The sequence below is a fragment of the Spermophilus citellus genome, assembly GCF_964194105.1.
Source record: "Spermophilus citellus genome assembly, chromosome: 3".
In the NCBI taxonomy this organism is placed as follows: domain Eukaryota; kingdom Metazoa; phylum Chordata; class Mammalia; order Rodentia; family Sciuridae; genus Spermophilus; species Spermophilus citellus.
The window spans coordinates 115,838,338-115,865,044 of NC_138184.1; the positions used below are offsets into that span (position 1 = coordinate 115,838,338).

At 40.7% G+C, this 26,707-nt stretch overlaps 2 protein-coding genes and 1 pseudogene across 7 annotated transcripts in view; 1 reads left to right on the plus strand and 2 right to left on the minus strand.

Annotated features, from left to right (window-relative positions):
* The window catches only part of CHEK2 (checkpoint kinase 2), a 47,040-nt gene extending 40,221 nt beyond the window's left edge, over positions 1-6,819 (minus strand). Inside the window, exons 1-2 of the mRNA XM_081286165.1 lie at positions 6,688-6,819; positions 4,061-4,630 (exon numbers count right to left, since the gene is read on the minus strand). Coding sequence (XP_081142291.1) covers positions 4,061-4,406 — 346 coding nt within the window. The 5' untranslated portion in view covers positions 4,407-4,630; positions 6,688-6,819. The remainder of the gene's footprint in view (positions 1-4,060; positions 4,631-6,687) is intronic.
* HSCB (HscB mitochondrial iron-sulfur cluster cochaperone) lies at positions 6,718-21,683 on the plus strand. Of its 5 annotated transcripts, none has more exons than XM_081286169.1 (6): positions 6,718-6,819; positions 8,406-8,502; positions 8,842-8,931; positions 9,521-9,665; positions 17,748-17,795; positions 21,547-21,683. In XM_081286169.1, the coding sequence occupies exons 4-6, from the start codon at positions 9,566-9,568 to the stop codon at positions 21,639-21,641; spliced, it is 243 nt and encodes an 80-aa protein (XP_081142295.1). In that variant the 5' UTR covers positions 6,718-6,819; positions 8,406-8,502; positions 8,842-8,931; positions 9,521-9,565; the 3' UTR covers positions 21,642-21,683. The 5 variants fall into 5 exon arrangements, with proteins under 5 accessions (XP_081142295.1, XP_081142292.1, XP_081142293.1 ...); XM_081286166.1 differs by lacking the exon at positions 6,718-6,819 and adding an exon at positions 6,839-7,076; XM_081286170.1 differs by lacking the exon at positions 6,718-6,819 and adding an exon at positions 6,945-7,085 and having other exon boundaries at positions 8,842-8,936.
* Positions 13,498-14,293, minus strand: LOC308644679 (RING finger protein 11-like; annotated as a pseudogene). Its single transcript has one exon. The product of its transcript is annotated as an RING finger protein 11-like (transcript).
* Positions 21,684-26,707: the final 5,024 nt, after the last annotated feature.

Here is a 26,707-nt window from a genome sequence, read left to right on the forward strand (position 1 = left end):
GCAAAAAAAACAAAGACTTAGAAGAGTCAGAATATATTGAAAATTAAGCACAAATTTAAAAGATTCTGCTGGGCACAGTGGCCTGTCCTTATAGTCCCAGTGACTCAGGAGGCTAAGATAGAGGATCCCAAGTTCAAGGCTAGCCTCAGCAACTTAGCAAAGCCCTAAGCAATTCAGTGAGACCTTGATGTGTCTCTGTGGTAGAAGACCCCTGGGTTCAATCCCCAGTACAAAAAAATAAAAAATAAAATTTACTTATACTTACTATAAAGCTACCATAGTCAAGACAATGTAGTACTAGCCTAAGGAAAGGCATAGATTAATAGGGGGGAAAAAAAAAGGAAATAAACCCTCACATTAACAGTCAATCAATATTCCATAAGCCTTCAAAACAATTAACTGGGAGAGGGGGAGGGGGAATCCCTGTTTTCAACAATAGTGTTAAGAAAAATGCATAATAAAAGTGCATTTGGGGGCTGGGGATGTGGCTCAAGCCTGGCATGCGTGCGGCCCAGGTTCGATCCTCAGCACCACATACCAACAAAGATGTTGTGTCCGCCGAGAACTAGAAAATAAATATTAAAAATTCTCTCTCTCTCTCTGTCTCCCCTCTTTCACTCTCTCTTTAAAAAAAAAAAAAAAAGTGCATTTGCATGTATAATGCAAAATAATGGAGTTGGAATCCCCATCTCACAACATAAATAAAATAAACTAAAACAGTATCAAAAACTTCTTGCAGGTGTTAAACTTATACAGTCCCAAAGAGAAAAAAAGGTGATAAATCTTCATAAACCCTGGCTAAGTACCCTCTTCCTACATAGGATGTTAAAACCACAATTAACAAAAGAAAAACAAAAAAATTAGAAGGAAGCCAACAAAATTTAAAAAGTCTGCATACACCAAAGAACAACATCAAGAGAATGAAAAAGACAAGGCTGAGACAGTTAGACTATATTTGCTAAACATATCTGATAAAGGACTTGTATCTAGAATACATAAAAGAACACTTAGGAGTCAATAATGAAAAGAGAAGCAATCATGGCCTGGGGTTGTGGCTCGGTGGTAGAGCGTCTGCTGAGCATGTGTGAAGTACTGGGTTCGGTTCTCAGCACCACAATTTATTAATTTATATAAATCAATTAATAAATAAAAGCCCATCAACAATTTTAAATTTTTTTTAAAAAAAGAGAGAAGCAATTAAGAAATGAGCAGAGGATCTAAACATTTCTCCAAAAAGATGTATCACTATGGAGAATAGTTTGGCAGTTTCTTAAAAGGTTAAACAAAGAATTTCCATATTATCCAGCAATTTTATTCCTTGGTATATACCAAAAGAATTGAAAAAGGAGATTCAGATATTTGTTTGCTAATATTCATAGCAATATCATTCACAATAGGTATATGCTGGAAATAACGCCAGGTGATCATCAATAAAAAACTGGAGTTGGGGGGTCTGGGGTGTGGCTGAGTGGTACAGCACTTGCCTAGCATGTGTGGCTCCAGGTTCAATCCATAGGTTCAATCAACATAGAGCAAATAAATAAATAAATAAATAAACAAACAAACCATGGTGATAGACATACAGTGAAATATTATTCAGTCATAAAAAGAAAAGGCTGGGGGTATAAGCTCCATGATGAAGTAAGTATGTGCTTAACATGGGCAAGGCCCTGGGATTCAGGCCCAGCAAAGAAAGAAAGGAAGGAAGTTCTAACACATGATATAGCATGGATGAACCCTGCAACATGATGCCGTATGACATAAGCCAGAAATAAAGAACAATTGAGTTATCATTCCATTTGCAGGAAGTATCTATAATTGGTAAATTCCCAGAGACACAAAGTAGATTAGAGTTGCAAGTGGCTGGGGGAGGGGCAATTGGTAATTGTTCAGTGGACATAAAGTTTCTGTTTAGATTTTTTTTGTATTTATGTATAATTTTTTAGTTCTAAGTGGATACAATATTTTTTAAAATGTTTTATAGTTGTAGATGGACAGAATGCCTTTATTTGTTTTACTTTTATTTGGTGCTGAGGATCGAACTCAGTACCTCAGTGCTCTACCACACTGAGTCACAACCCAGTTGCTCTGTTTAGATTTTATCAAAATCAAAAGGTAAACATTAAAGCAGAGATTTGGGAATACATTCTTTAAAGTGCAAGTCTTGTATAGTGAGAACTATAAAGTTTTATTCAAAGAAATTAAAGAAGAACTGAAATAAATGGAAAGAAACTCCATGTTCATAGATTGGAAGACAATATTGTAAGGTTGTCCAGACTCCCCCAGTTACAGACTCAACTACCCTCAACTGCATTCTTTGCAGGAAGTGACAAACTTAAAATTCATATGACAATGCAAGGAATCCAGAATAGCTCAATCTTGGAAAAGCAAATTGAGACTCATGTTTCTGGATTTCAAAATTTAGTAAGCCACAGTAACCAAGATTGTTTGGTACTGACATAAGGATACACACATAAATCAATGGAACAGAACTCAGAGTCCAGAAATAAAGTCTCACATTTGTGCTCTCACACAATTTTTTTTTCCCCAGTACTTGATGGGGAAAAAAAAAAGGTGTTCTACCACTGGAGCTTGAGGATGTAGCTCAGTGGTAAAATGCTTACTATTAGCATACACAAAGTCCTGAGTTCAATCCCCAATACGATGGGGAAGGGGGACACTTTTATTATCTACTGGTCACCCTCTTAGGTTCTTTTTTGTTTTTGTTCTTTGGTGCTAGGGATTGAACCCAGGGCCTGGTGCATGCAAGGCAAGCACTCTACCAACTGAGCTATATCCCCAGTCCTCTTAGGCTCTTTGAATGTTTTGTGACTACTAAAACTAATACATCCCATTTCATGCTTTCTTACCATTTCTGTTTCTCACTCACCTAAGTCTATAAGCATATCTTTAAAATATGGCTTAAAAAAAGGAACAAATAACTCCAAATATATACTTCTAAATTTAAGATTATACCAGGTATGGCAGCACATGCATATAATCCCAGTAACTTGGAAGGCTGAGGCCAGGAAGATCACAAGTTCAAAGCTAGACTGGGCAACTTAGTGAGACTCTGGCTCAAAACAAAAAATAGCCTGGTAATCCCAGCGGCTTTGGAAACTGAGGCAAGAGGAACACAGTTCAAAACCAGCCTCAGCAACTTACCATGGCCCTAAGCAACTTGGTGAACCCCATCTCAAAATAAAAAAAAAAAAAAAAGGGCTGGGAATGTGGCTTAGTGGTTAAGCACCCCTGGGTTCAATCCCCAGTACCAAAAACAAAAATAAATAACAAACAGGTAGTCAACAAAAGAGCGAGCCCAGCAACAAAAGAGCCATCCTTATTCTTAAATAATTTTTTTTAGTGGTAATTGGACACAATATCTTCATTTTATTTATTTATTTTTCGTGTGGTGCTGAGGATCCAACCCAGCGCCTTGCACATGCTAAGCAAGCACTCTACCACTGATTCCCCAAACCCAGCCCAAGAGCCATGCCTATTCTGAACAGCTTTGAAGCTATATCAAACCACATCAGGGGTTAAATGGCAAAGATTCTATGATTAGATAATAATGTTTTCAACTTTGCATGAATCGGCAATTTTGTTTTTTATACCAGCGATTGAACTCAGGGACATGTGGCCACTGAACCATGTCCCCAGCCCTATTTTGTATTATATATAGAGACAGGGTCTCATGGATTTGCTTAGCAGCCTCGATTTTGCTGAGGCTGGCTTTGAACTCGTGATCCACCTGCCTCAGCCTCCTGAGCCGCTGGGATTACAGGTGTGCGCCACCACTCCGAGCGGAATCTGTAAGAGGATCCACAGCTCTCTTCAGATTTTCAGATGCACAGCGTATTGCAAATGCCCCATTAATATTTGAATAAATGAAGGGAATCCACAGCAAGTAAAAGCCAGTGCACTACCCACCAGTGGCTCTTTTTTCTTTCATCACTTTCAAACTCCAGAATCATGCCAAAAGTGTCCTGAGTTTTGTGCTGCAACAATCATCTGTAATTGCTTTTCTGAACAGAATACAAAAACACAACAAAGGTCTTACCAAGATTGGTGAACCCATCCTGAAGGGCCCATAATCGAGCCCAAGGGGCAGGGGCAGGTTCCTCAGGTTCTTGGTCCTCGGGAATAGAATAGAGTTCCTGAGTGGACACTGTCTCTAAGGAGCTTAACGTCCCGGAGCTGGAGTGAGAGGACTGGCTGGAGGTGGGTGCCGTGCTGGTAGAAGAGCTGGATGTGCCTTGGGACTGTGAGGACCCGTGGGATTGTGGGGAGAGGACTTGGGACTGAGTGAAGCCACCTTGGGACTGTGAAGAGACACCACTGGCGTGAGCCTGAGGAGAGGTGCTGCTGTGGGACTGTTGACTCTCTGCATCCGTCTCTCGAGACATCACGACTTCAAAAAGTTAAGTGTCCAAAAATAAGGTGAATTTCAAGGAACAAGGCTTGAAGTTCAAGAGTCAAGATTGGACATATTACAGTGACAAAAAAGAAAAGAAAAAATCCAGGTCAAGCGTGCTCTGCAAAAATTAAAATCCTAATAGTCCACTTCTGATTCTTCTGGGTTGGGCTTTTCATAAGATCACTTTCACTGGATAAGCATTTTGTCTAACAGCTATAAAGCACAAGAGAAAATATCAATATATATCAATATATGTCTATATATATATATATATATATATATAAATAATTTGAAGATTACAGATACACAAAAAACAATAAAATTGAATTGGGAGGCTCATAAAAAATTCCATGCATCCAATTATTGAAAATTAGGATACAAATGTATTAATATATATCAATAATGCATTTAAATTTCATATACGCTTTGAAAGGAAAAGAAAAGAAAGGGTCAAGGGACATGGAATACAAGACTGATAAAAAGAAACTGTACAGTAACTCCCTTTACCACTTTAAGGAAATCATTTGCATAAAATGTCTGTGCCCCTTATACCCACGATATTCTCCAGTAGGGTTGGAATTAAGTCCTATTTGTTCAGTCTAGGTTCCCTGATACCTAACTAAGGGCAAGTTCACATAATGAGGCAGAACCCAAAGAGGACTGCTCTAGACAAATCCACGTAACCCTTTTTTCTTTTATTTCTCAGTTGGAGTTGGACACAATACCTTTATTTAATTTTATTTTTTATGTGGTGCTGAGGATGGAACACAGGGCCTTGCACATGCTATGCAAGGCGAGCGCTCTACCGCTGAGCCCCAGCCCCAGCCCCAGCCCCACGAAACCCTTTTGATGGCTCAAAGTTGCAAACACTTTCCAGCCTTGATGGAATCTTAAAGGAATGATTGGATCACAGGAGATCATAACAGAGCCTCTGACACTTTAATTCACTTGATAGACTCTGAAAAACAGAATCACCAGTAAAGCCAAAGAAAATTTCAATGATCTAATCAAATTTTGTTTTTCAAAATAAAAAGGTACATTTCCTCCAACCCACACTCTGGACCAGTAAAAAGCTATACTCATACTAACTGCATTTACATAGCTTTGGAGATACAAAGGTCCAGATGGTTATCCTTCAAACATATTCAGGAAAGTGATGCCATGGTGGAATCTACTACTCCAGGACCTGCTGGTCTAATACCGCCTCAGCCAGGCTGAATCCCTCTGATGCTTCCCTGTGCCCCTCCCTCCAAAGCTGGGGAACCCAGGACATCATACATGCTAAGCATGCACTCTTCAACTAAGCTACATCCCAAGCCCCTCTGCAGTTTTGTTGAGCAATACTTCTCCAGCCTGACAAGTAGTGAGCTTTCAATAAATCACTTCTCTGACCTGCTTCCTCATTTGAAAAAAACAGATGAACCGTGAAGATTAACTGAGGTAATGCATGTAAAGTTCCTCCCCTCATAATGTTTGCTAATGGAGAGCTATTTTTAATGGAAGACCAGTGGTGAGTGAAAAAACAAAGTAACCAAAGCAAATCTATAAGACTAGGAACAGAATTCCAGTCCCAATGAAATCAAGAGGCCTTCCGAATGCCAAACAACCTTTCTTTCAAATAGAGAAACTGAGTCCCAGCGAGGACTGATCCTCTCCTATCCATTCCTTGCCACCCCATCCCACACACTTAACTTATGAACACTTAGAATATCCTACTAACTGCGTTTCCAGTTCCTGCAGCGCCTAGCAGTTAAGGTTGGGTTCTCAAGAAGTATTTTTTTAGAGATTGAATCTAAAGAATGGCAATAATTACTAATGTTTATAGAAGTCTTTACAAAGTAACTCCGCTCTGGTATTGAGAAGCACAAGTCTGTTCTTTCTCATCCTGTACATCCAGGCCTGTTTCAACTTGTAGTAAGAGGGAAAGTAAATTTCACCTCGAAGATTAGCTACAAAGGAAGAGTGTCGCCCACGCGCTCCCCCCTCCAGATCAAAAAAAAAAAAATCCAGAAATGCGGAAGCTCGGGAGACTCCCCTTGCTAGGACCCTAGGAATGGGATTCGAACCCGCAAGCACCCAAGTTAAGTTTTCCACTATGACTCACCGCGTGAGCCCACCTGAAGCCGCAAACTTTCCGCAGCCGAAGCCAGCAGAGTGGCGCTAAACCTGCAGATACAAACTCCACCCTCAGCCAATCAAAATACCCCCCGCCGCAGCCCGACCAATGAGGAGCAGCGGATGTGACCACCGCGTGTGGCCTCAATGCTTACTGGGAATTGTAGTTTAGAATGCAAGCGGAACTCAGCGTCCAAGTTCCCCCCAGGAGACCTCGCCCCCTCAGCTCTCCAGCCAATCAGCAGCACTCGTGTGTGCGGCACGCTCTCAGCTTTTCTCCCCAACAGGTGACCCCGGCCAAGATAGGCCACGGGCCGATGTGGGGTGGGAGGGTCCAGGTGTTGTTTCGGCTATGGGGGTTGCGGCCCGCAGGGGTCCCCGGAAGGAGAGTGTTAAGCTGCCATGCTGCGTCGGAAGAGGGAAGCGGTTTGGCGAGGTGTTGGAACTGCGGCAGCCCCGGGCGGGGGGACGGGTTCTTCTGCCACCAGTGCCGAGCGCTGCAGCCGCCGGACCCGACTCGAGACTACTTCAGCCTCATGGATTGGTAAAGGAGGTCGGGACGGGAGAGACGTCGGGGGCTGGCCTGCGTGAGAGGAGGGCCGATCGGGCTTGGGAGTGGGAAGGCCGGGCTGCTAAGATAGTGGGTGGAGCCCTAGAGAGCGAGGTCGGGGAGGGGTCTCCAAGAGAGGAAACTGAGGGGCGGGGACTAAGGGAAGGGGCGTCTGAGGATGGAGAGGAAAGGGGAGGGGCGGGGAATGGAGGAAATCGAGGGTGTCTGGGGAGGGAGACTTGAGGGGCCAGAGCTTCCTGACTGAGAAGGGAAGATGAGAGGCCTAACTTGAGAGAAGGGAAAGGCTCCGGAAGTTAGAGCTGGGTTGAGACTTTTAAAAAAGAAGTATCGAAGTGGAGTCCAAGATTAGAGAGTGAGGGTCGGAGATGTGGCCTTTGTCTAGCATGCTTGACGCCCTGGTGTTCGATCCCCAGCACCAAGGCGGTTTTACTGTCTTTATTACTCATGGGAATAAAGACAGAAAAATGTTGTTGGCAAGCTCCAAGGACAAAATGGAAATTGGAAGAAGAGGGTCCAATGGGGTTTTTCCCTTCATTATTCTGAAGATTGAGTAGCCTGGAGAGGTGTGGGTAGAGCTGAACTGGTAAGCAAGTAAGGCAGGTTCTGGGAGTTGGAAGAGAAGGAGATTGGATTAAAGTGGGAGATAGGGATGAAGGAACCTGCATGTTGGAAAGATAGGTTAGATTTCAGAATGCCCCTTCCCCTAATCTGTTCCCACCAGTCACTGAGCACTTATGATGGGCTGTAGTAACCCGACTTTTTAAGTTGTCAAGTTTCCAATTTGTGTTTGTGTGGAAGGGAGTGTACCTGGGATTGAACTCAGGGGCCCTTGATCACTGAGCCACATCCCCAGCCCTATTTTGTATTTTATTTAGAGACAGGGTCCCATTGAGTTGCTTAGTGCCTCGCTGTTGCTGAGGCAGACTGAATTTGTGATCCTCCTGCCTCAGCCTCCTGAGCTGCTGAGATTATGATTGCCTGGCGTGCAGCACCAGGCCCTGCTAAGTTTCCAATCTTGCCTCCCATCTCAGAGTCTTTGCACTTGAAGTTCTCTCTGCTGGATGACAGTTTCCTCTGATCTTTGATTAATCAGCTGTATCATTCAGAATTTAGCTCAAATGTCATCTCTCTCCACACATTGCCACCTTCTCTGACCCTGTTCAACTTTCCTTCATAGCACCTACCACTTTTTGAAATTCTCTCTCTTCATGTTGATTACATCTTCCCTATAAGAGCCAGTCTCATAACATATAAATCTATAAACATCTGTGACATGACTTTTATCTCCCAATTTCCTTCTAGCAACCGTTCCTTCAGAGTTAACACTACAAAACTCCAGCACAGGTTTCAGCAACTACAGCGTCTTGTCCACCCAGATTTCTTCAGCCAGAGATCTCAGGTAATTTATTGGCCACCCCCATATTCCCCAGACACATATACACTAGGTAGGTAGCAGTGGCCTGTGATTATATGATTATCAGGGACAAAGTTAGACTACCAGCTCCACTCTGTGGCAGCGGGACCCCACCAAGCAGGCCCTAGAAATGTCATTCCCTCACATTGTTTGTCTGATTACATGGACAACTTAGAACTCATGAGCTAAAATTAAAGACCTCACCCAGCACCAGTTCTACTCTGGCCACTTCCTTAGGTGCCTGCCTATCAGCCTATTATAAAAGTTTGTGAATGAGAAGGCAGATTTCAATGGTAATAAGACTGTCTTCTTCTCTATTAACAGACTGAAAAGGACTTCTCAGAGAAGCATTCAACCCTGGTGAATGATGCCTATAAGACCCTGCTGGCCCCCCTGAGCAGGGGACTATACCTTGTAAGGTGATTTCTCAAGTCTTTTATGAATAACTTCCCCCTGTATTCAGCAGAAGTGTGCTTGAGACCTTAGCAAGTCCAGGAACCCAGTGATATTTAGCCTCAGAGATCGTACACAAAGAAAAAAAAATATTATACAAGTGTACTTTTCCGAGTATTCTTTGTAAATCTTAATTGCCCCAATTGCATTGTTTTAATCATTTTCTATAAATTTCAAGGATTTGATAATGATAGTTTTTAGGGAAGAGTAACTTCAGGTTCTTTTGTTGTTGTTGTTGTTGTTTTCTCCCAAGAACATCTTAGAATCCAGAAAATTTTAAATAGAAAGTTTACAAACATCTATTTTAAATTCCAAGTAGAGGACTGCCTACCTCAGGGCCACACAATTCCAGGTAACATAAGGTGGGATGCTGTTTCAGAACTCCTGTCTCTGTTCAGGCTTTTGACAGCCTACCTCACACTTTCATTATTGAGACGGATCAAGTGTTCCCCATGAGTGGTATTTTATTCTGATGGGTAAGCAAGATTTACATGACTCTGGTCATAGTTTCTCTAACCAATCTTATTTTCCTTGCTCTATGCTTCAATAGCTAAAGCTTCATGGGATAGAGATTCCGAAAGGGACAGATTATGAAATGGATAGTCACTTCCTCGTGGAAATAATGGAAATCAATGAAAAACTTGCAGAAGCTCAAAGTGAAGCTGCCGTGAAAGAAATTGAATCCACTATACAAGGTGAAAGAGCAAATGTTGAATGCATTTTATTGTTGTTATGCGTACATGTCTGGGATTAAGTTAAAAAATGGACATAGAGTACATGTTGGGTGTTGGGATTCTGGCTCAAGGGTAGAGCACTTGCCAGCACATTGGTCATAATAAGGAATCAAGGAATATTTTTTTTCCCTTAATCATATTAAAACCAGTTTTGCTTGAAGTTAAACTTGCAACACCTCTAACCATGTGGAAGGCAGTTTTTTGTTGTTGTTGTTTTGTTTATTTTTTGGTACTGGGCATTGAACCCAGGAGTCAGGAGTGCTCTGCCACTGAGCTACATCCTCAGACCTTCTTATTTTTTGAGATAGGGCCTCACTGAGTTGCCCAAGCTGGCCATATACTTTTGATTCTCCTGTCTCAGTCTCCTGAGTAGCTGGGATTACAGGCATGTGCCAGTGTACCCAGCTAGAAGGCAGCCTTAAACCAAGAACATAATTATATTTTGTACATTGCAGTGATCTTTTTTACTCACAATATGATTTAGATACTATTTTTATCTCTAACAAGTAAAATGGGCTTCAGAAGTTGGCAGAAATGTCCAAGATCACAAAGCACAGGCACCCAAGGTCACAAAGTAGATATGCAACAGGACAAACCTTGAAATTCTGACCTTCTGATCCTGAATGGGTTTGTTTCTTACTTTATTCCATATATATCTGTCAGGGTTTTCTATAAAACCCATATGATACAGATAGGTTTATTTGAAGGAGTTGGCCTGAATGATTGTGGGGTCTGGCACATCTAAAATCTATAGAGCAGGCAAACAAGCTAGAAACTCAGGTCAAGTTTCTATGTTAAGTCTTGAAGCAGAATTCTTTCTCTGTTTTTATACTTAATGTGTTTACTTGATTGGAGGACACCCTCCCACGTTACCAAGGGTAATCTTTACTTAAGTCAACTGAGAGCTGAGGATGTAACTCAATAGTAGACACTTGCTGAGCTTGGGAAAAGCCCTGGGTTTGATCTCCAGGACTGCAAAAAAATACATACAATAAAGTCAACTGATTATAAATATATATATATATATATAAATGTTTGTTTATTTTTTAGTTGTAGTTGCACACAATACCTTTATTTATATGTGGTGCTGAGGATCGAACCCAGGGCCTCACACATGCTGGGTGAGCACTCTACCACTGAGCCACAACTCCAGCCCCATAAATATTAATCACATAAAAAACACCTTCACAGTATCATCTAGACCATTGTTGTTATTGTTTCCCAGTACTGGTGGTTGAACCCAGGGATACTTTACCACTGAGCTATATCCCTAGTCCTTTTATTCTTTTTTTTTTTTTTTATCTTTATTTTATTTATTTATTTTTATGTGGTGCTGAGGATCGAACCCAGTGCCTCACGCATGCAAGGCAAGCACTCTACCACTAAGCTACAACCCCAGTCCCCTTTTTTTTTCTTTTTTTTTTTTTTTAAAGAGAGAGTGATAGAGGGAGAGAGAGAGAGAATTTTTAATATTTATTTTTTAGTTATCGGCAGACACAACATCTTTGTTTGTATGTGGTGCTGAGGATCGAACCCGGGCCGCACGCATGCCAGACGAGCGCGCTACCGCTTGAGCCACATCCCCAGCCCCCAGTCCCCCTTTTTATTCTTTATTTTGAGACAGGTTCTCATTAGTTGCCCTGGCTGGCATTGAACTTGTGATCCTCCTGCCCCACCCTCCTGTGTAGCTAGCTGGGTTAGAGGTATGTGCCATCAAGCCTCGTATAGACCAGAGTTGATCAACATCCAAGCACCATAGCCTATCCAAGTTAACACATAAATTTAACCATTCCACTTAGAAAAGACTCTCAGGTTTTCATACAGATTATATGTGCTTATGCACTTTTTCAAATATTTATAGTCTGCCTACTATGTATCAAGCACTATAAATGACGTAGAAAATAGGAAGGAACAAAAAAGACATGGTCTGTGTCCTCATGAAGTTTATATATTCTTTTTGTTTGTTTGTTTCCTCCAAATTTACTTTATATAATCAGATGGATATAAATTAATGAACAAAAATTTAAGCAAGATACACAAACAATTTAACAGAACCCGATAATCTAATTTCTTCCAATTTTTCTCAAATTCATTTGAGTGTTTCCATCATGGTGCTCATAAGGAAATCAAACAACATATGGCTACTACAGTTGAATGTCAAATTAACTATTTATGACATACTAAATTCTTCTATAATACAATTATGAAGAATCTTTAAGGAACTTATGTTTTCTATGTAGAAAAGTGTTAGAGTCAAACATTCAACTCAACAAAAAATAAGAAACATTTCTGATTCCTCTGTTAGGTGTAGACTGCTTCTCCTTTTGCTAATGAATGTTTTTTAGCTGTAATATCACTGAGCTGAACAAATAAATCACCTTGAGTACATAAGGAAAAATAAACACATGCTAAATGAATAAACATTACTACTACATCTTTACTAGACCATCTCTACCTCTAACACTTGAGAAGCTTAGAGATTTAGAGTATTCTTACATTAACTGCAAGAAAAATTAAAGGAGAAATTCCTTTTTTGAGATCACAACTATGAAGTCATGTGGTTATAAAATTCTGCATTTGTGTGCAAAATATGAATCACATTTACCTTTATTCTCCCTACTTAGTCTTGTCAATCACCTAGCAGGACCTTTCAAAGAAACATAGACTGAGATGTGTTTATATAACTTCAATAACCTCATCACTATAGTAATGAGAGATGCAGTATCCTTTTGCTATGGTTCAAGACAACAGGGAAGGAGAGATCACAAGAAAGAGAAATCAGGGCTGGGGATGTGGCTCAAGTGGTAGCGCGCTCGCCTGGCATGTGTGCGGCCCGGGTTCGATCCTCAGCACCACATACCAACAAAGATGTTGTGTCTGCCAAGAACTAGAAATAAATATTGAAAATTCTCTCTCTCTCTCTCTCTCTCTCTCTCTCTCTCTCTCTAAAAAAAAAATAAAAAAGCTCAGATTCAATGTTGGCACACTCGGACTTAAAATAAAGTTCATAGTGCTTTGAATGATGCTCCTAGCCTTTAAAAAAAAAAAAAAAAAGAGAAATCAAAATTATTACAACTGAGAAACTACTTCTCATTAAGTTTTTTTTTTTTTTTTTAAAGAGAGAGTGAGAGAGGGGAGAGAGAGAGAGAAAATTTTTAATATTTATTTTTTAGTTCTCGGCGGACACAACATCTTTGTTGGTATGTGGTGCTGAGGATCGAACCCGGGCCGCACGCATGCCAGGCGAGCTTGCTACCGCTTGAGCCACAACCCCAGCCCCGGAAATCTTAATATTTAAAATTTACCTGACTTTCATTTATCACCATATTAACAACCAAAAGAATTAGATAAAACACATAGGAAAGGGTAATATTAAACCCACCTTGCTGAGTTGATTTATTGACACATTAACTCATTTTTATATAGAAAAGGGATAGTGCATCTCAGTTTGCTTACAAGCTAGGAGATCACTTAAAATTCTGCATTTCCTAACTGCAAACAGAATATAGCACTTACAGCAGGTTATAAATAAACTGGTTTTCAAGCATAGAGCCAGCCCCAACGATAATACACTATTTAAAAAGACCTAAGGCAATGAATTCCATTTCCAATGGAAAAAAAGAACTGTGCAAACAAGCTTAAAACTACTTTTTTTGTGTGCCAGTGTTATAAAATGTAGCTTTTAATAAAACCTTGACCCAAATGCCATTAACTTCACAAAAAAATTTGGTGGAGAGAAGAAAGTTATTTCGTTTAGGAAAAATAACCACTATCTTTTTTTCCTAATCTTCAACACACACAATTTAAACATATACAGTTGCTTTAACACTTTACACAATTCCTATGTACTGGAGCAATAACAAGGTCTAAATACAATTACATTCTTAAACACTGGGTCAAGGCTTTACATAAAAATACCATCCTACTTTCCCCCCCTAAGTTTCTAAAATATCACATACTTTCCTCAACATCTGCAGCCATCCAGGAATTTTTAGGAAACTTTTTGTGCATGATCTTAATTCCTAATCCCTGGCTCTTTGGGCTCAGTGACGAAAGATCAAAACCACCAAAAATGATGGTTCACTTGAAGTCAGACGAGAGACCCTGGCTCAATTAGTCTCATAGGATGAGAGCAGTGCTGCATCAACTGGCTCCATGCAGGAGGGGCACGTGAAGGATCTCATCAACCAGTCATCTATACAGTCCAGGTGATAGATGTGCATGCACAGCAGAAATCGAATTGGGTCCCCATAAACAAAGTCCATCATACAGATCACACACTCCCGGACCTTTTTTTCAGATCCATCTCTTCCGGGGTCATAAACTCCTTTAGGCAGATGCTGTATAAGGCCTATTCTTTGAGCTATCCTAATTTGTTCCTCTTCAGTCAGCTGAGTTGCTAGCCGAGTCTGGCTAGGTGTTGGATGATAAACTGGAACTGGAACTTGTTCCTGATATGGCGGTGGCGGCTCCTGATCCGGCTCCGTCCCCTCGCCAAAGCTAGCCCAGTCGGACTAAGACTCGTGAAGCAGGGAGATGTCATCCGAGGTGGGGGATTTGAGGCAGTTCCCCATCTTCCAGGGCTGGGGCTTGTGATCTCTGCACCGTTCTGACGGTCTAAGTTTATATATTCTAACCCAGCATGTTTAAACTGAAAGTTATGTGTCTCCTTTCTTTGCCCTTCCACCAAATCACCTGTGCCTCTTCCAGTGTTCCCTCTGTTACATGAATGACACCATATAGCTGAACAATTATAAACCCTTAGCAGATATCATAACAAGTTAATTCTTTAAGTGGTTTCTCACTGTCCTCGGGTTTAAAACTAATTTTTTATTTATTTATTTTTTTAGGCAAGGTCTCACTATGTTGCCCAGGATGGTCTTGAATTTCTGAACTCAAATTATCTCTTCCTACCTTGTCTCCTGAGTAACTTTTTTTGGTGGGGGGAGTAACTTGGGATTGAACCCCGGGAAGCTCTACCACTGAGCTATATATCCAGCCCTTCTTATTTTTAATTTTGAGACAGGATCTCACTAAGCTGTCAGCTGTGGCCTTAAACTTGTGATCCTTCTGCCTTACCCTCCTGAATCACTGAGATTATAGGTGTGCACTACCACACCTGGCAAAACCAAAATCTTCAGCATGGCTTATAAGACGCCATATGCTCTGGCCTCTTCTCCATTTTGTCCACTTCATTATAGACACAGTGGCTTCCATTTCCTCATCTGTACCAGGCACCCTCCTATTCCAGCGCCTTTGCATATGTTGTGGTTGCTGCCCAAAATCCTCATCTCCCCCAGACCCCATCTAAGTTAACCCCTTCAGATCTGGGAGCAGTCACCACTCCTCAGAGAAGCCTTTTTTGACCTCTGTACCATTTTGACCTCTATACCTCTCCTGTTTAAGATTAATCACAGTTATAACTATACACTTCTGTGTGACATTATTTAAACAATATTGATCTCCCCACTAGATTTCTAAAGAAGCAGAAATTGTGCCTGCTTTTTTACTTTCCCCACATCTTCAGCTCACACTACAGTACTCAGAGCATAACAGGAACTCAGGAAATATTTATTAAATGAGTGAATAATAGCAAAAAAAATTAAAGACTATAAAATAGAAGTTGTAGTGGGGAGACTGTCAACTGTTTTAATAGCATTAGGACTGGGTGATGTACAGAAAGGAGAGACCCAGAGCATGCAATCAGAAGGGCTTGCTGCTTCAGAAAGCAAGGCAGCATGAAGCTCTGAGGGGAAGGAGACATGGGTCTATTGCCACCACTGCTTCTGACTTTTTTATGTGACCTTGAGCAAGTGACTTCACGCATCTCGGCCTCAGTTTCCTTATCCATAAAACAGAAACTATTAGTACTGCTTGTTGTAAGGTAATGAGGTAAAGATAAAAAAAAAAGTGGGTCACACACTTAGTCTAGTTCTTGACTTCAAGCATGTAGAACGGACCTTGATTTAGATTTAATTCCTACATTTCCTCCCCAGCTGGTACCAGTCAGGCCTTATTAAGTAAATGTACAAGGTCACAGAACCAGTTAGTTTTGGGATCAGGACTTCAGAGCCTGTGGACTTACCGTCCAGTGCTCTTTCGTTGATGCCAGTTGCTATTCAAGAGGCAAGATTCAAACACTGGGCTAGAAGTCAGGTGCCTGGGCTTCTTTTCGAGGCTCTTGTAGTTCCCAGTCATGGGACAATTCCCTCCCTACCTATCTTTAACTACCTTGGTAATATGATGTATTTCAAAGTTCTTTGAAAGAAGGCACTGTATAAATGATTGGTATTATTTATATCTGGAAAACTCGGTAATTTTTAAAATTCCACATTTTCTTTTTTTTTAAAGAGAGAGAGGGAGAGAATTTTTAATATTTATTTTTTAGTTTTCGGTGGACACAACATCTTTGTTGGTATGTGGTGCTGAGGATCGAACCCGGGCCGCACGCATGCCAGGCCAGCGCGCTACTGCTTGAGCCACATCCCCAGCCCAAATTCCACATTTTCTAATGAAGAAGCAAAAGAAATATGAGATAGCTTCCTAAAATACTTGGTGTGCCCTGCTGATAGGTGATGCTCACGTGTTAATTTTTTCACTGAAATCTGGAAGACTACTTGTTGGAGGCAGTGAGGCATATCCTTGTCCCCTGTGTTAGTCAGCTTTCCATCTCAGACAAAATACATGAGGTTATCGGCTTACAAATTAAAAAAAAAAAAAAGGCTTATTTTGGCTCACATTTTTAGAGGTATCAGTCTCTTGGGGAGGAGATTACTAGAAATTGAACCCAGGAGTGCTTGGCCACTGAGCTATATCCCCAGCCCATTTTGTTTTTATTTTTTATTTTGGTACAGGGTCTCGCTAAGTTGCTTAGGGGCTTGCTAAGTTGCCGAGGCTGGACTCGAATTTTTTATTTTCCTGCCTTCCGTGTTGCTGTAGGTACAGGCATGCATTTCCATGCCCCGTTGAAAGTCTACGTTCAGGGCTGGGGATGTGGCTCAAGCGGTAGCGCGCTCGCCTGGCATGCGTGCGGCCCGGGTTCGATCCTCAGCACCACATACAAACAAAGATGTTGTGTCCGCCAAATACTAAAAAAAAAAAAATAAAATATTAAAATTTTAAAAAAAAAGAAAGTCTACGTTTGGTTGACCCAACTGCTCTGGAGGCCCATGGTGAGGCAGCACATCATGGCAGAAGGATACAGTGGAGGAAGCTACTCCCCTCAGAGAAATCAGGAAGCAAAAAGAGTGACCCACAGTGGCCTAATTGCCTTCCACTAGGCCTCATCTCCTAAAAGTTCCACCATTTTCCAATAGGCTAGTGACCAAGCCTCTAACACATGGACCTTTGGAAGATTCTTATCCAAACTATAGCTCTCCTCCTATCCCTTTTTTTTTAATTTGATTTCCTACAATTTTATAAACCTCAGTGATTGCCTCTCAGACCTTCCATGGGCTAAAAAACAGTGTAATGTAGTATAGTGGCACACACCTGTAATCAGTAGCTCAGAAAGCTGAGGCAGGAGGATCACAAGTTCAAAGCCAGCCTCAGCAACTTAGCAAGATTTTATCTCAAAATAAATATAAAAAGGGCTGGGGATGGCTTGGGATGTCGCTCAGTGGTTGAGCGTTCTTGGGTTCAATCCCTGATACAAAAAAAAAAAAAAAAAACAGTGTAATGAGGTTCAGCCAGTGTTGCTTCTTTTTATTTTTTCTTTTTATATGTTTATTTTTGGAGGTAGTACTTGGATTCAACCCAGGGGTGCTCTACCACTGAATTAAACCCATAGCCTTTTTTATTTTTTATTTTGAAACAGGATCTCACTAAGCTGCTGAGGCTAGCCTCAAACTTGTGATCCTCCTCCCTCAGCCGCCTGGCCTGGTGCTGCATGAAACTGCAGCCACCATTGAGGTATATTCGGAAACAAAGGTTATGAAACTATAACCTTGAATCTAAGCTTCCTGCCTTTACAGCTAGATGATTACAAAGTGGTATTATGAGTCTATTTAAATAGAAAAACTAAGATAATGGTTTCTCTTTCAGCTAAACAGAAAGAATGTACTGACAACGTGAGCAGAGCTTTTGAACAAGGTATTCTATTTTTTGACTTTGTTAAATATGGAAAGAAATTTTAAGCATTGAGGCATAACTGTTCATTCAATGAGTAGCTTTTATATACTTATCCTCTGATGGGTACCTGGAGATATAAAATATGTATGAATTATACTTCTGTCTTTAAAGAGTTATAGTCTTGCTATAGAAACAAACTGTGAACCAAAAACAGAAATATCCCAGTGAAACATTAAATAGGAGGAAGGTACTTCCATTCCACTTTAGCAAGAAACTAAGGTAAGGTATAGAAGTGAAATATTGGGCCGGGGATATAGCTCAGTTGGTAGAGTGCTTATCTTGCATGCACAGGGCCCTGGGTTCAATCCCCAGCATGACCAAAAAAGAAAAAAAAAGTGAAGTATTTAAAGTCTATCAACCTAGAATTCTGTACTATGGTATCATCCTTCAAATCTGAAGGAAAAGTACTTTCTTAGAGAAACAAAAACTAAAGGAATTTGGTGCCAGCAGACCTGCCTTACAAAAAAAGCTAAAAGGAGTTCTTTAGAGAGAAGGAAAGACTGGGTATGGCTTAGTGATAGAACACTTGCCTAGCATGCACAAGACTCTGGATTTGATCCCCAGCACTGCAGGAAAAAAAGAAATAGAAGAAAATGATACAGGTCTGAAATTTGGGTCTACATAGAGGAAAGAAGATTATTGGAAAAGGAATAAATGAATGTCAAATACTTTTTTTTTTTCATTATTCTCAATTGATCTAACAAACAAGTTCAAAACAGTAATAGAAGCCAAGTGCAATGGCTCACATTTGTATTCTCAGCTAGTCAGGAAGTAGAGACAGAAGGATCACAAGTCTAGATAGCCTGGGAACTTAGTGAGACCCTGTCTCAAAAAGAAAATAAAAGAGCCTGGGGGTGGCTGAGTGGTAGAGAGTCTCTGTGTGCAATCCAGTATGGGGTGGGGTCAAGGACAAGACCCCCAGCCATACTCAGTGCCACATGTTTGTAAACCACTACTTGGGAGGCTAAGGCTAGAGGATCACTTGAGCCTAGGAGTTCAAGACCAAAACAACAGTAAGACTCTCAAAAAAAGGAAAGAAATAAAAAGATGCAGGCTGGGCTGGGATATATAGCTTAGTGATAGAGCACAGTACGCCCTCAGTTTGATTCCCAGTACCACCCCCCCCCAAAAAAAAAAAGCCTCACTATATAAATATAACGACATATAAGTTAGTGAAGTAAAGGAGTGAAGTGAAGGGCCAGGGATAAGGCTCAGTGTAGAACACTTAACCTAGCATGTGTAAGGCCCTGGGTTCAAACCCCTACACCACCAAAAAATAAATAAATAACCTGATAAACAGTATGTTTTACCCTAATTTTCAGATATTTGGATATTTAAAAAGTTTCCAGAGGGGCTGGGGATGTGGCTCAAGCAGTAGCGCGCTCACCTGGCATGCGTGCGGCCCGGGTTCGATCCCCAGCACCACATACAAACAAAGATGTTGTGTCTGCCGAAAACTAAAAAATAAATATTAAAATTCTCTCTCTCTCTCTCTTTAAAAAAAAAAAAAAAAAAAAAAAAAAAAAAGAGCATGCCTGATGCAATGGAAGTCCCTGAGCTGGTCCTATTGCCTCACATGTTTTAAAAAAAAAAAAAAAAAGTTGCCAGATACAGTGGTGCACATCTGTAATCCCACAACTCAGAAGGGTGAGGCAAGATGAATGCAAGTTCAAGGCCAGCCTCAGTAATTGAAAAAGGCCCTAAGAAACTTAGTGAGATCCTAACTCAAAATAAAAAGGGATGGGATGTGGCTCAGTGATAAAGTGCCTCTGGGTTCAATCCCCAGTACCAAAATAAATAAATATATACATGCCTATATACATACATAAATACAATAAAATAAATATTAAGGGGGGGCTGGGGATGTGGCTCAAGAGGTAGCGCGCTGGCCTGGCATGCGTGCGGCCCGGGTTCGATCCTCAGCACCACATACCAACAAAGATGTTGTGTCCGCCGAAAACAAAAAATAAATAAATATTTTTAAAAAAAAAATATTAAGGGCTGGGGTTGTGGCTTAGCAGTAGAGCTCTCACCTAGCTCGGGCAAGGCCCTAGGTTCGATCCTCAGCACCACATAAAAATAAATTAATTAGCTAATTAAAAGATATTGTGTCCAACTACAACTAAACAACAAATATTTTTTTAAACTTATGTTTTTCCATTTTTTTTAAAGAGAGAGTGAGAGAGGAGAGAGAGAGAGAATTTTTAATATTTATTTTATTTTTTAATTCTCGGCGGACACAACATCTTTGTTGGTATGTGGTGCTGAGGATCGAACCCGGCCGCACACATGCCAGGCGCTACCGCTTGAGCCACATCCCCAGCCCCAACAACAAATATTTTTTTAAAAATAAAAATAAATATTAAAAAAGTAAGGATAGCTGGGCATGGTGGTGCATGCCTGTAATCCCAGCAGCTGGGGAGGCTGAGGCAGTTCTTCAGTGCCTCACTCAGTGAGACTCTGTCTCTAAATTTAAAAAAGAAATGGTGTTCCAAGCTCCCTGCAGGCCCTTTGCTATTACATTACAGCTCCCTTTCACAGTGACCACTTTCCCAAATTTTCTATTAATCATTCCATTGCTTTTCTTGTAGTTTTAATGGATATAACAGTAAATCACTTTTGCATATTTTTTTAATCTTTGTATAAATAGCATCATAGTTTATGTATTCTGAAACTTTTTTCTGACATTTTATTCTCAATCTGGGTAATTATAACATATCTTCACTTCAGCACTCATCACATTATTTTGTATTTTTCTAAGTCTAGTTTTCTCAACTTCAGCATTACCAACATTTTAAAAAAATTTTTTTTTAGTTGTAAAAAAAAATAACACAAGGTATTGAACACAATACCTTTATTTTATTTATTTTTATGTGATGCTGAGGCTCAAACCCAGTGCCTCACACGTGCTAGGCAAGCGCGCTACCACTGAGCTACAGCCCCAGCCCCACATTACCAACATTTTGAGTCAGATAATTCTTGGTCATAAAGGGCTGTCCTTTGCACTTTAAGGTATTTAGCAGCATCCCTGGCTTGTACCCACTAGATGCCAGTAACACCTTCCAGGTTACAGCAACTAAAAATGCCTCAGACATTGACAGATGTCCCCTTGGAGGCAAAATCACGCTCACTTGAAAGCCACCAGCTTAGGGCATCATTCTCAGAGACTGAAAGCCACCTGAGGACAGCTCTGTGCCTTGGCACCTGTCCTTTTTTTTTTTTTTTTTTTTTAAGAGAGAGGAGAGAATTTTTTTTTAATATTTATTTTTTAGTTTTTGGCAGACACAACATCTTTGTTTGTATGTGGTGCTGAGGATCGAACCTGGGCCGCACGCATGCCAGGCAAGCGCGCTACCACTTGAGCTACATCCCCAGCCCCTTGGCACCTGTCTTAAGAGAAGCATCTGGTTCTTCTACAGCCTCCGCAGGGCTACCACCATATGTGTTAGGGGAAAACTGTTAAAACACAGTCCATTTATTATTTGGGACCCTCTCCAAACCCTGTAAACATGTGCTCTTGCCTCCTTTTGATTAATCTCTTTGTCCCCTTAATAATTCAGATGTCCTCACTCCCCCCTTGCTGATTTTCTGAGTAATTGAGGGCCCCTCCAACAACCCAGACTTGGCTTTGATCTAGCTGCCATGGTTGCCAGAGTAGGTCTTATTCTTGCTTAAAATGAAGTCTGACGTCAGTGTCTCTTGTTTATTTCAGATGACTTTGAAAAAGCCAAGGAAATTTTAACAAAGATGAAATACTTTTCAAATATAGAAGAAAAGATCAAGTTAAAGAAGATTCCCTATAGTTAATTACTTATTTAAAGTTTTAAAAATAAATTTCCTGTATTCTTTTCTGGCTTCTGCTAATTGAAAATAGGTATGCTTTAACCTTTATATCATTTTATTTCAGTCTGTGGCTCAAGCTTTAATGGATGGCAAAGTTCATTGTGCTGGAGGAAAAACAATCAGGTCAGAGCTTGAGTGGTCACTTCTTCAACTGACTTCATGTAATACCTGATACAGCAAGCATCCCACCTAGGCCAGTGGATGAGGAGGTGGGGAAGGGACAACTTGAGGCCCTTTTTCTGCAGATGTCCAGATAGTGACTATTTTAGGCTTGATGGGCTTATATGACCTCTCTTATAACTTCTCAACTCTGACATTTTAGCACAAAAGCAGCCAAGACAATATTTAAATGAAAGGGTGAGTTCAGTGTTTCAATCAAACTTCATTTACCAGGAAAAAAGAAAGAAAAAAGAGAGATAATGTTTTATTTACAAAATAGGCAATAAGCCAGATTTGGTCAGAGTTGACTAGCTTCTGCCCAAGAGCCACAACTTCTTTTTAATGGTATGACCTTTACTTTGATGGGCAGTCCCCTTAGTTACTGTGGCCTTGGGTGTATTCTGTTTGATAAAATGCAAAGCCACCTAGAGGTCTCTTTGGCCTGTAGATAATGCTAGCAAGAACTAGTCTGATAGTAAATGTTAGCCCTAGTTCTACTCCTCCTGGGTAGGGTGGAACAACTTTACTTATTCTCTGGATAGTTGACACTCTCTTGTCACTATTTCCATGGTCTTCTAATTCAGCCCAAAACAGCTTTACCTCCCACTTTTGGATCTTAAGAAATTCAGTTTAAGTTTTTGATCCATGTCCAGGAAAAAAAAGTTGGTTTTTTTTGTTGTTTTTGTGGTTTGTTTGTTTGTTTGTTTTTTGTTTTGGTTTTTTAAGTCTCTGATCAGGAAAGATTAAAATAGCAAACAGAAAATTCTGATTTAAAAAAAAAAAATACATTCAAACACTTCTAGAAAGAATCACTTACTAAACCAAATTGTTCAAAAGCTTAAAATTGTAGTTATTTTGCGGTCCCTTGTCATTGTCTAAAAATTTGTATTTTGTGAATACTGATCCCATTACACTCAGTGAACATTTTAGTATTCAAGAGGCAAATTAATTAGAGCAAGTGTTGGACCTAAAGGTACTTAGGACTATCTATACAATCTCCACCCCCCACCCCTGACCCCTTAAAACTGACAAGAATGTCTTACTTGTCTGAAAACACACCAGGAGTCCTTTAAGTAAATGATTTTAATGCAAGCAAATGTCCCAAATACCTTTAGTACTTTTGCAAAGAAGGAGGAATGAAATGAAAAGAGGTTTGAAATACGGGGCTGGGGATGTGGCTCAAGTGGTAGCATGCTCGCCTAGCATGTGTGCGGCCCGGGTTTGATCCTCAGCACCACATACAAACTAAGATGTTGTGTCCGCCAAATACTAAAAAATAAATATTAAAATTCTCTCTCTCTCTCTCTCTCACTCTTTCTTTAAAAAAAAAAAAAAAAAGAGGTTTGAAATACTTCTGTAGACAATTTTCATTCCTTCCTCAGAACAGTTGTCAGGACCCAAACAATCTGACCACAAAAAGTAATTGCCTCAAACACATCTTTGGAGGAACTTGAAAAAAACTTTCCCTTTACCTGTTGCCATCAGCTGGAAAAACTGCTAGGCCCCACAGCAAACCATCTCTGATTTGGGGGATTAATTTTAAAACACTGTTCTGGGTCATGGCTTCTGAGGTCAGTGGGATTGTTTTTTTCTTCTTCCAAATGCCTTCCCTTTTTGTCTAAATTCCAAGTTTAGTGGGACTTCTAAATCCAGGAACCCTTTCTAGTGTTCCTTAACAAAGCCCTGTGGGAGATCTGTTGCTAGATGTCTAAAAACTTGTCAGCCCCACTTGGATTTGTTTTTGACCAACAAGTGAAGCAAATTATTCACCCCACTTCCCACACCTATCTTAATAATAGTATCAGGAAAAAAACAGAGGTTTTGACCACTTTGCAGCTATGTCTTCCCAGGCTGTGGTGCCAAACAGTGCTGGTGTTGTGGACTGAATGTTTGTGTCCACCTCCCCAAAATTCATATTTTAAAGTCCTAACACCTAAGACAGCTATATATGGAGATGGGGCCTCTGAGAAAATATTAGATTCTGCAACCAAACTGACCACATTGGCACTTTAATCTTGGACTTCAAGGCTTTGGGATTGTAAGAAAATGAACTTCTGGGGCTGGGGATGTGGCTCAAACAGTAGGGCGCTTGCCTGGCATGCATGCGGCCCGGGCTTGATCCTCAGCACCACATACAAAAAAACAAAGATGTTGTGTCCGCCAAGAACTAAAAAATAAATATTAAAATTCTCTCTCTCTCTCTCTCTCTCTCTCTCTCTCTCTCTCTCTTTCTCTCTCTCTCTCTCTTTATTTAAGCGGTCTAGTTTCTAGTATTTTGTAAATAGCGGCCCAGGCAAGCTAATACACCTACCTGGCTTTGAATCCAGCTCTCCTACTTATTTTCCTAATTTTTGAAAGGGTGATGGAGGGAGGAAGGTTGATAAGGACTAGGATGTGGCTCAGTGGTAGAGCACTTGCCTAGCACTTGTGAGGCCCTGGGTTCAATCCTCAACACCACCAAAAGTTAAATTAAAAAGTAGGTCATTGGGGCTGTGGTTGTGACTCAGCGATTGAGCGATTGCCTGGCATGTTCAAGGCCCTGGGTTGGATCCTCGGCACCACACACATAAGAAAATAAATAAATATTTAAAAAATTAAAATGGGTGATTTTCTTAGTCTGCATCACTGTGACAAAATACCTGAGATAATTTATAAGGGGAAAGATTTATTCTAGCCCACAGTTTTGGAGGTCTAGTCCATGATCAGTTGGCCATATTGCTTGGGGCCTATGGTGAGGGAGCACATCACAGTAGGAAGCACCTACAGGAAAAGATTGCTCACCTCATGGGGACCAGAAAGCAGAAGAAAGAAGGGGTCAGGTGTCAGAACCTGACATAGAAGCAGTTACCAGAGCTGAATCAATGTCTTGAAAGGATCCCCTTCCAAGGAACAACTTACTGCTGACTTAATTTCTTATAAGTAGATCCCACATCTTAAACCTTCCACCACCTCCCAAAAGCACTACAGCTTAGGGACCAAGCCCTTAACCCATGGTCCTTTAAGGGATATTTCAGATCCAAATTCTAGCAGTGATAATATTAGTACCTATCACACAGGTTATTGTGAAGATTAAATAAAGTTAATTATCTATGGGAACTACTAGCTTAGTACATGACACATAGCACTCAAATGTGCTTTGTAAATTATAATTACTTCTTTTTTTTAATATTTATTTTTAGTTCTCGGCAGACACAACATCTTTGTTTGTATGTGGTGCTGAGGATCGAACCCGGGCCGCACGCATGCCAGGCGAGCGCGCTACCGCTTGAGCCACATCCCCAGCCCATAATTACTTCTAATTTGTGTGTGTATGCATGCGCACATGCACACTCACATGTGTGCTGGGGATCAAACCAAATACCTTGCACATTCTAGGCAAGTGACCCACTAGTGAACTACACCCCCAGTCCTACCTTACTATTTTTATTTTTTTAATATTTATTTTTTTAGTTGTAATTGGACACAATACCTTTATTCCATTCATTTATTTTTATGTGGTGCTGAGGATCGAACCCAGGACCCTATGTGTGCTAGGCGAGCACTCTACCACTGAGCCTCAATCCCAGCCCCACTATTTTTATTTTGATGACAAAAATCAAGCCTTTCACAACAGAGAAAATATTATCCTTTTAATGAAATTCCAACTCTGTTCTTTCACAGCGCTGAGAGAGATAATTCAGATTTGACTGTTGTCAGATGCTTCCTCTCTGAGGAGATGAACAATAACCAGAACAATAATAAAACTTCCTACCTGCTGCATGATTACTGTATACCGCTGTGCTCACTATTTTACATTGTGATTCCTTTAAATTAAACCCAGTTCAACTCATTTTCCAGATAAACAGGCTGCTCCAAGGTAAGAGAGTCAAGATTCAAAAGGAGGTCTGTCTGCAAAGCCTGTGATCTTAGGAAGAATGAAACAACCAAAATTAAGTACCATCTGAGAGGTTAAGGAGTTCCTGCCAAGAGGTGCCATTCACCAGGGCGTGCACCACTCCATAGGCAGGTTTTGACCTGAGGTCCTATCTCCAAAGCCTGTGCAGGCAGCTTCCCTAGGCCTCAGGAGGAGTCATTCCCTCTGTGGTAACCGTGGAAGAAGAGGAATAGACTCTAGACAAAGAGAAGCTGTCATGGGCCCCCAAGACCACCCAGAGGTTTAATGGTTTCCTGGAAAAATTTATAGGACTCAGTGTATGTAGTCCTACTCACGTCTGTCTTTTTTTTTTTCCCCCTCCTGGCAAAGAGAAACATGCTTTCTGAGCCACCAAAGCAGTCATGCCACCTAGTGCGTTCAATGGCAAATAACAAATGGCTGCAGCCAACTTGGACCTAAGTTTCCTGAGTAAAAAATTCCTTTGTTCTGCCACTTTAGAGGACATGTTGGTTATATCAGATGTCATCGCGAAAAAATAAAGACATCATCTTTTCCTTTCTAGGAATCACTTCTGGAAAGCCAGGGAGACTCAGAAATTAATGGTGAACCTCAAGAGGGATAAAGGGGCCAGGCAGGAAACACACTATGACAGTGCTGGAGGTGGACCTGAAAGGAGAGGGCACAGTCTTTGAGGAATTGGAGAGAATGTGCCATCTCCAAACTGGGGACAACAGGGAAAGAAAGACATTGATTCAGCTCTGGTAACTGCTTCTGTGTCAAGGTTCTGACACCATGTCAATGATCTCTTGATCATTTTTTAAAAGCTGGAATTAGGATCTTTTGGAGGAGGAGTGGCTACCAGAGATTGAACTCAGGAGTACTTGACCACTGAGCTACATCCCCAGCCCTATTTTGTATTTTACTTAGGGACAGGGTCTCACTGAGTTTTTAGTGCCTCTCTTTTGCTGAGGCTGGCTTTGAACTCATGATCCTCCTG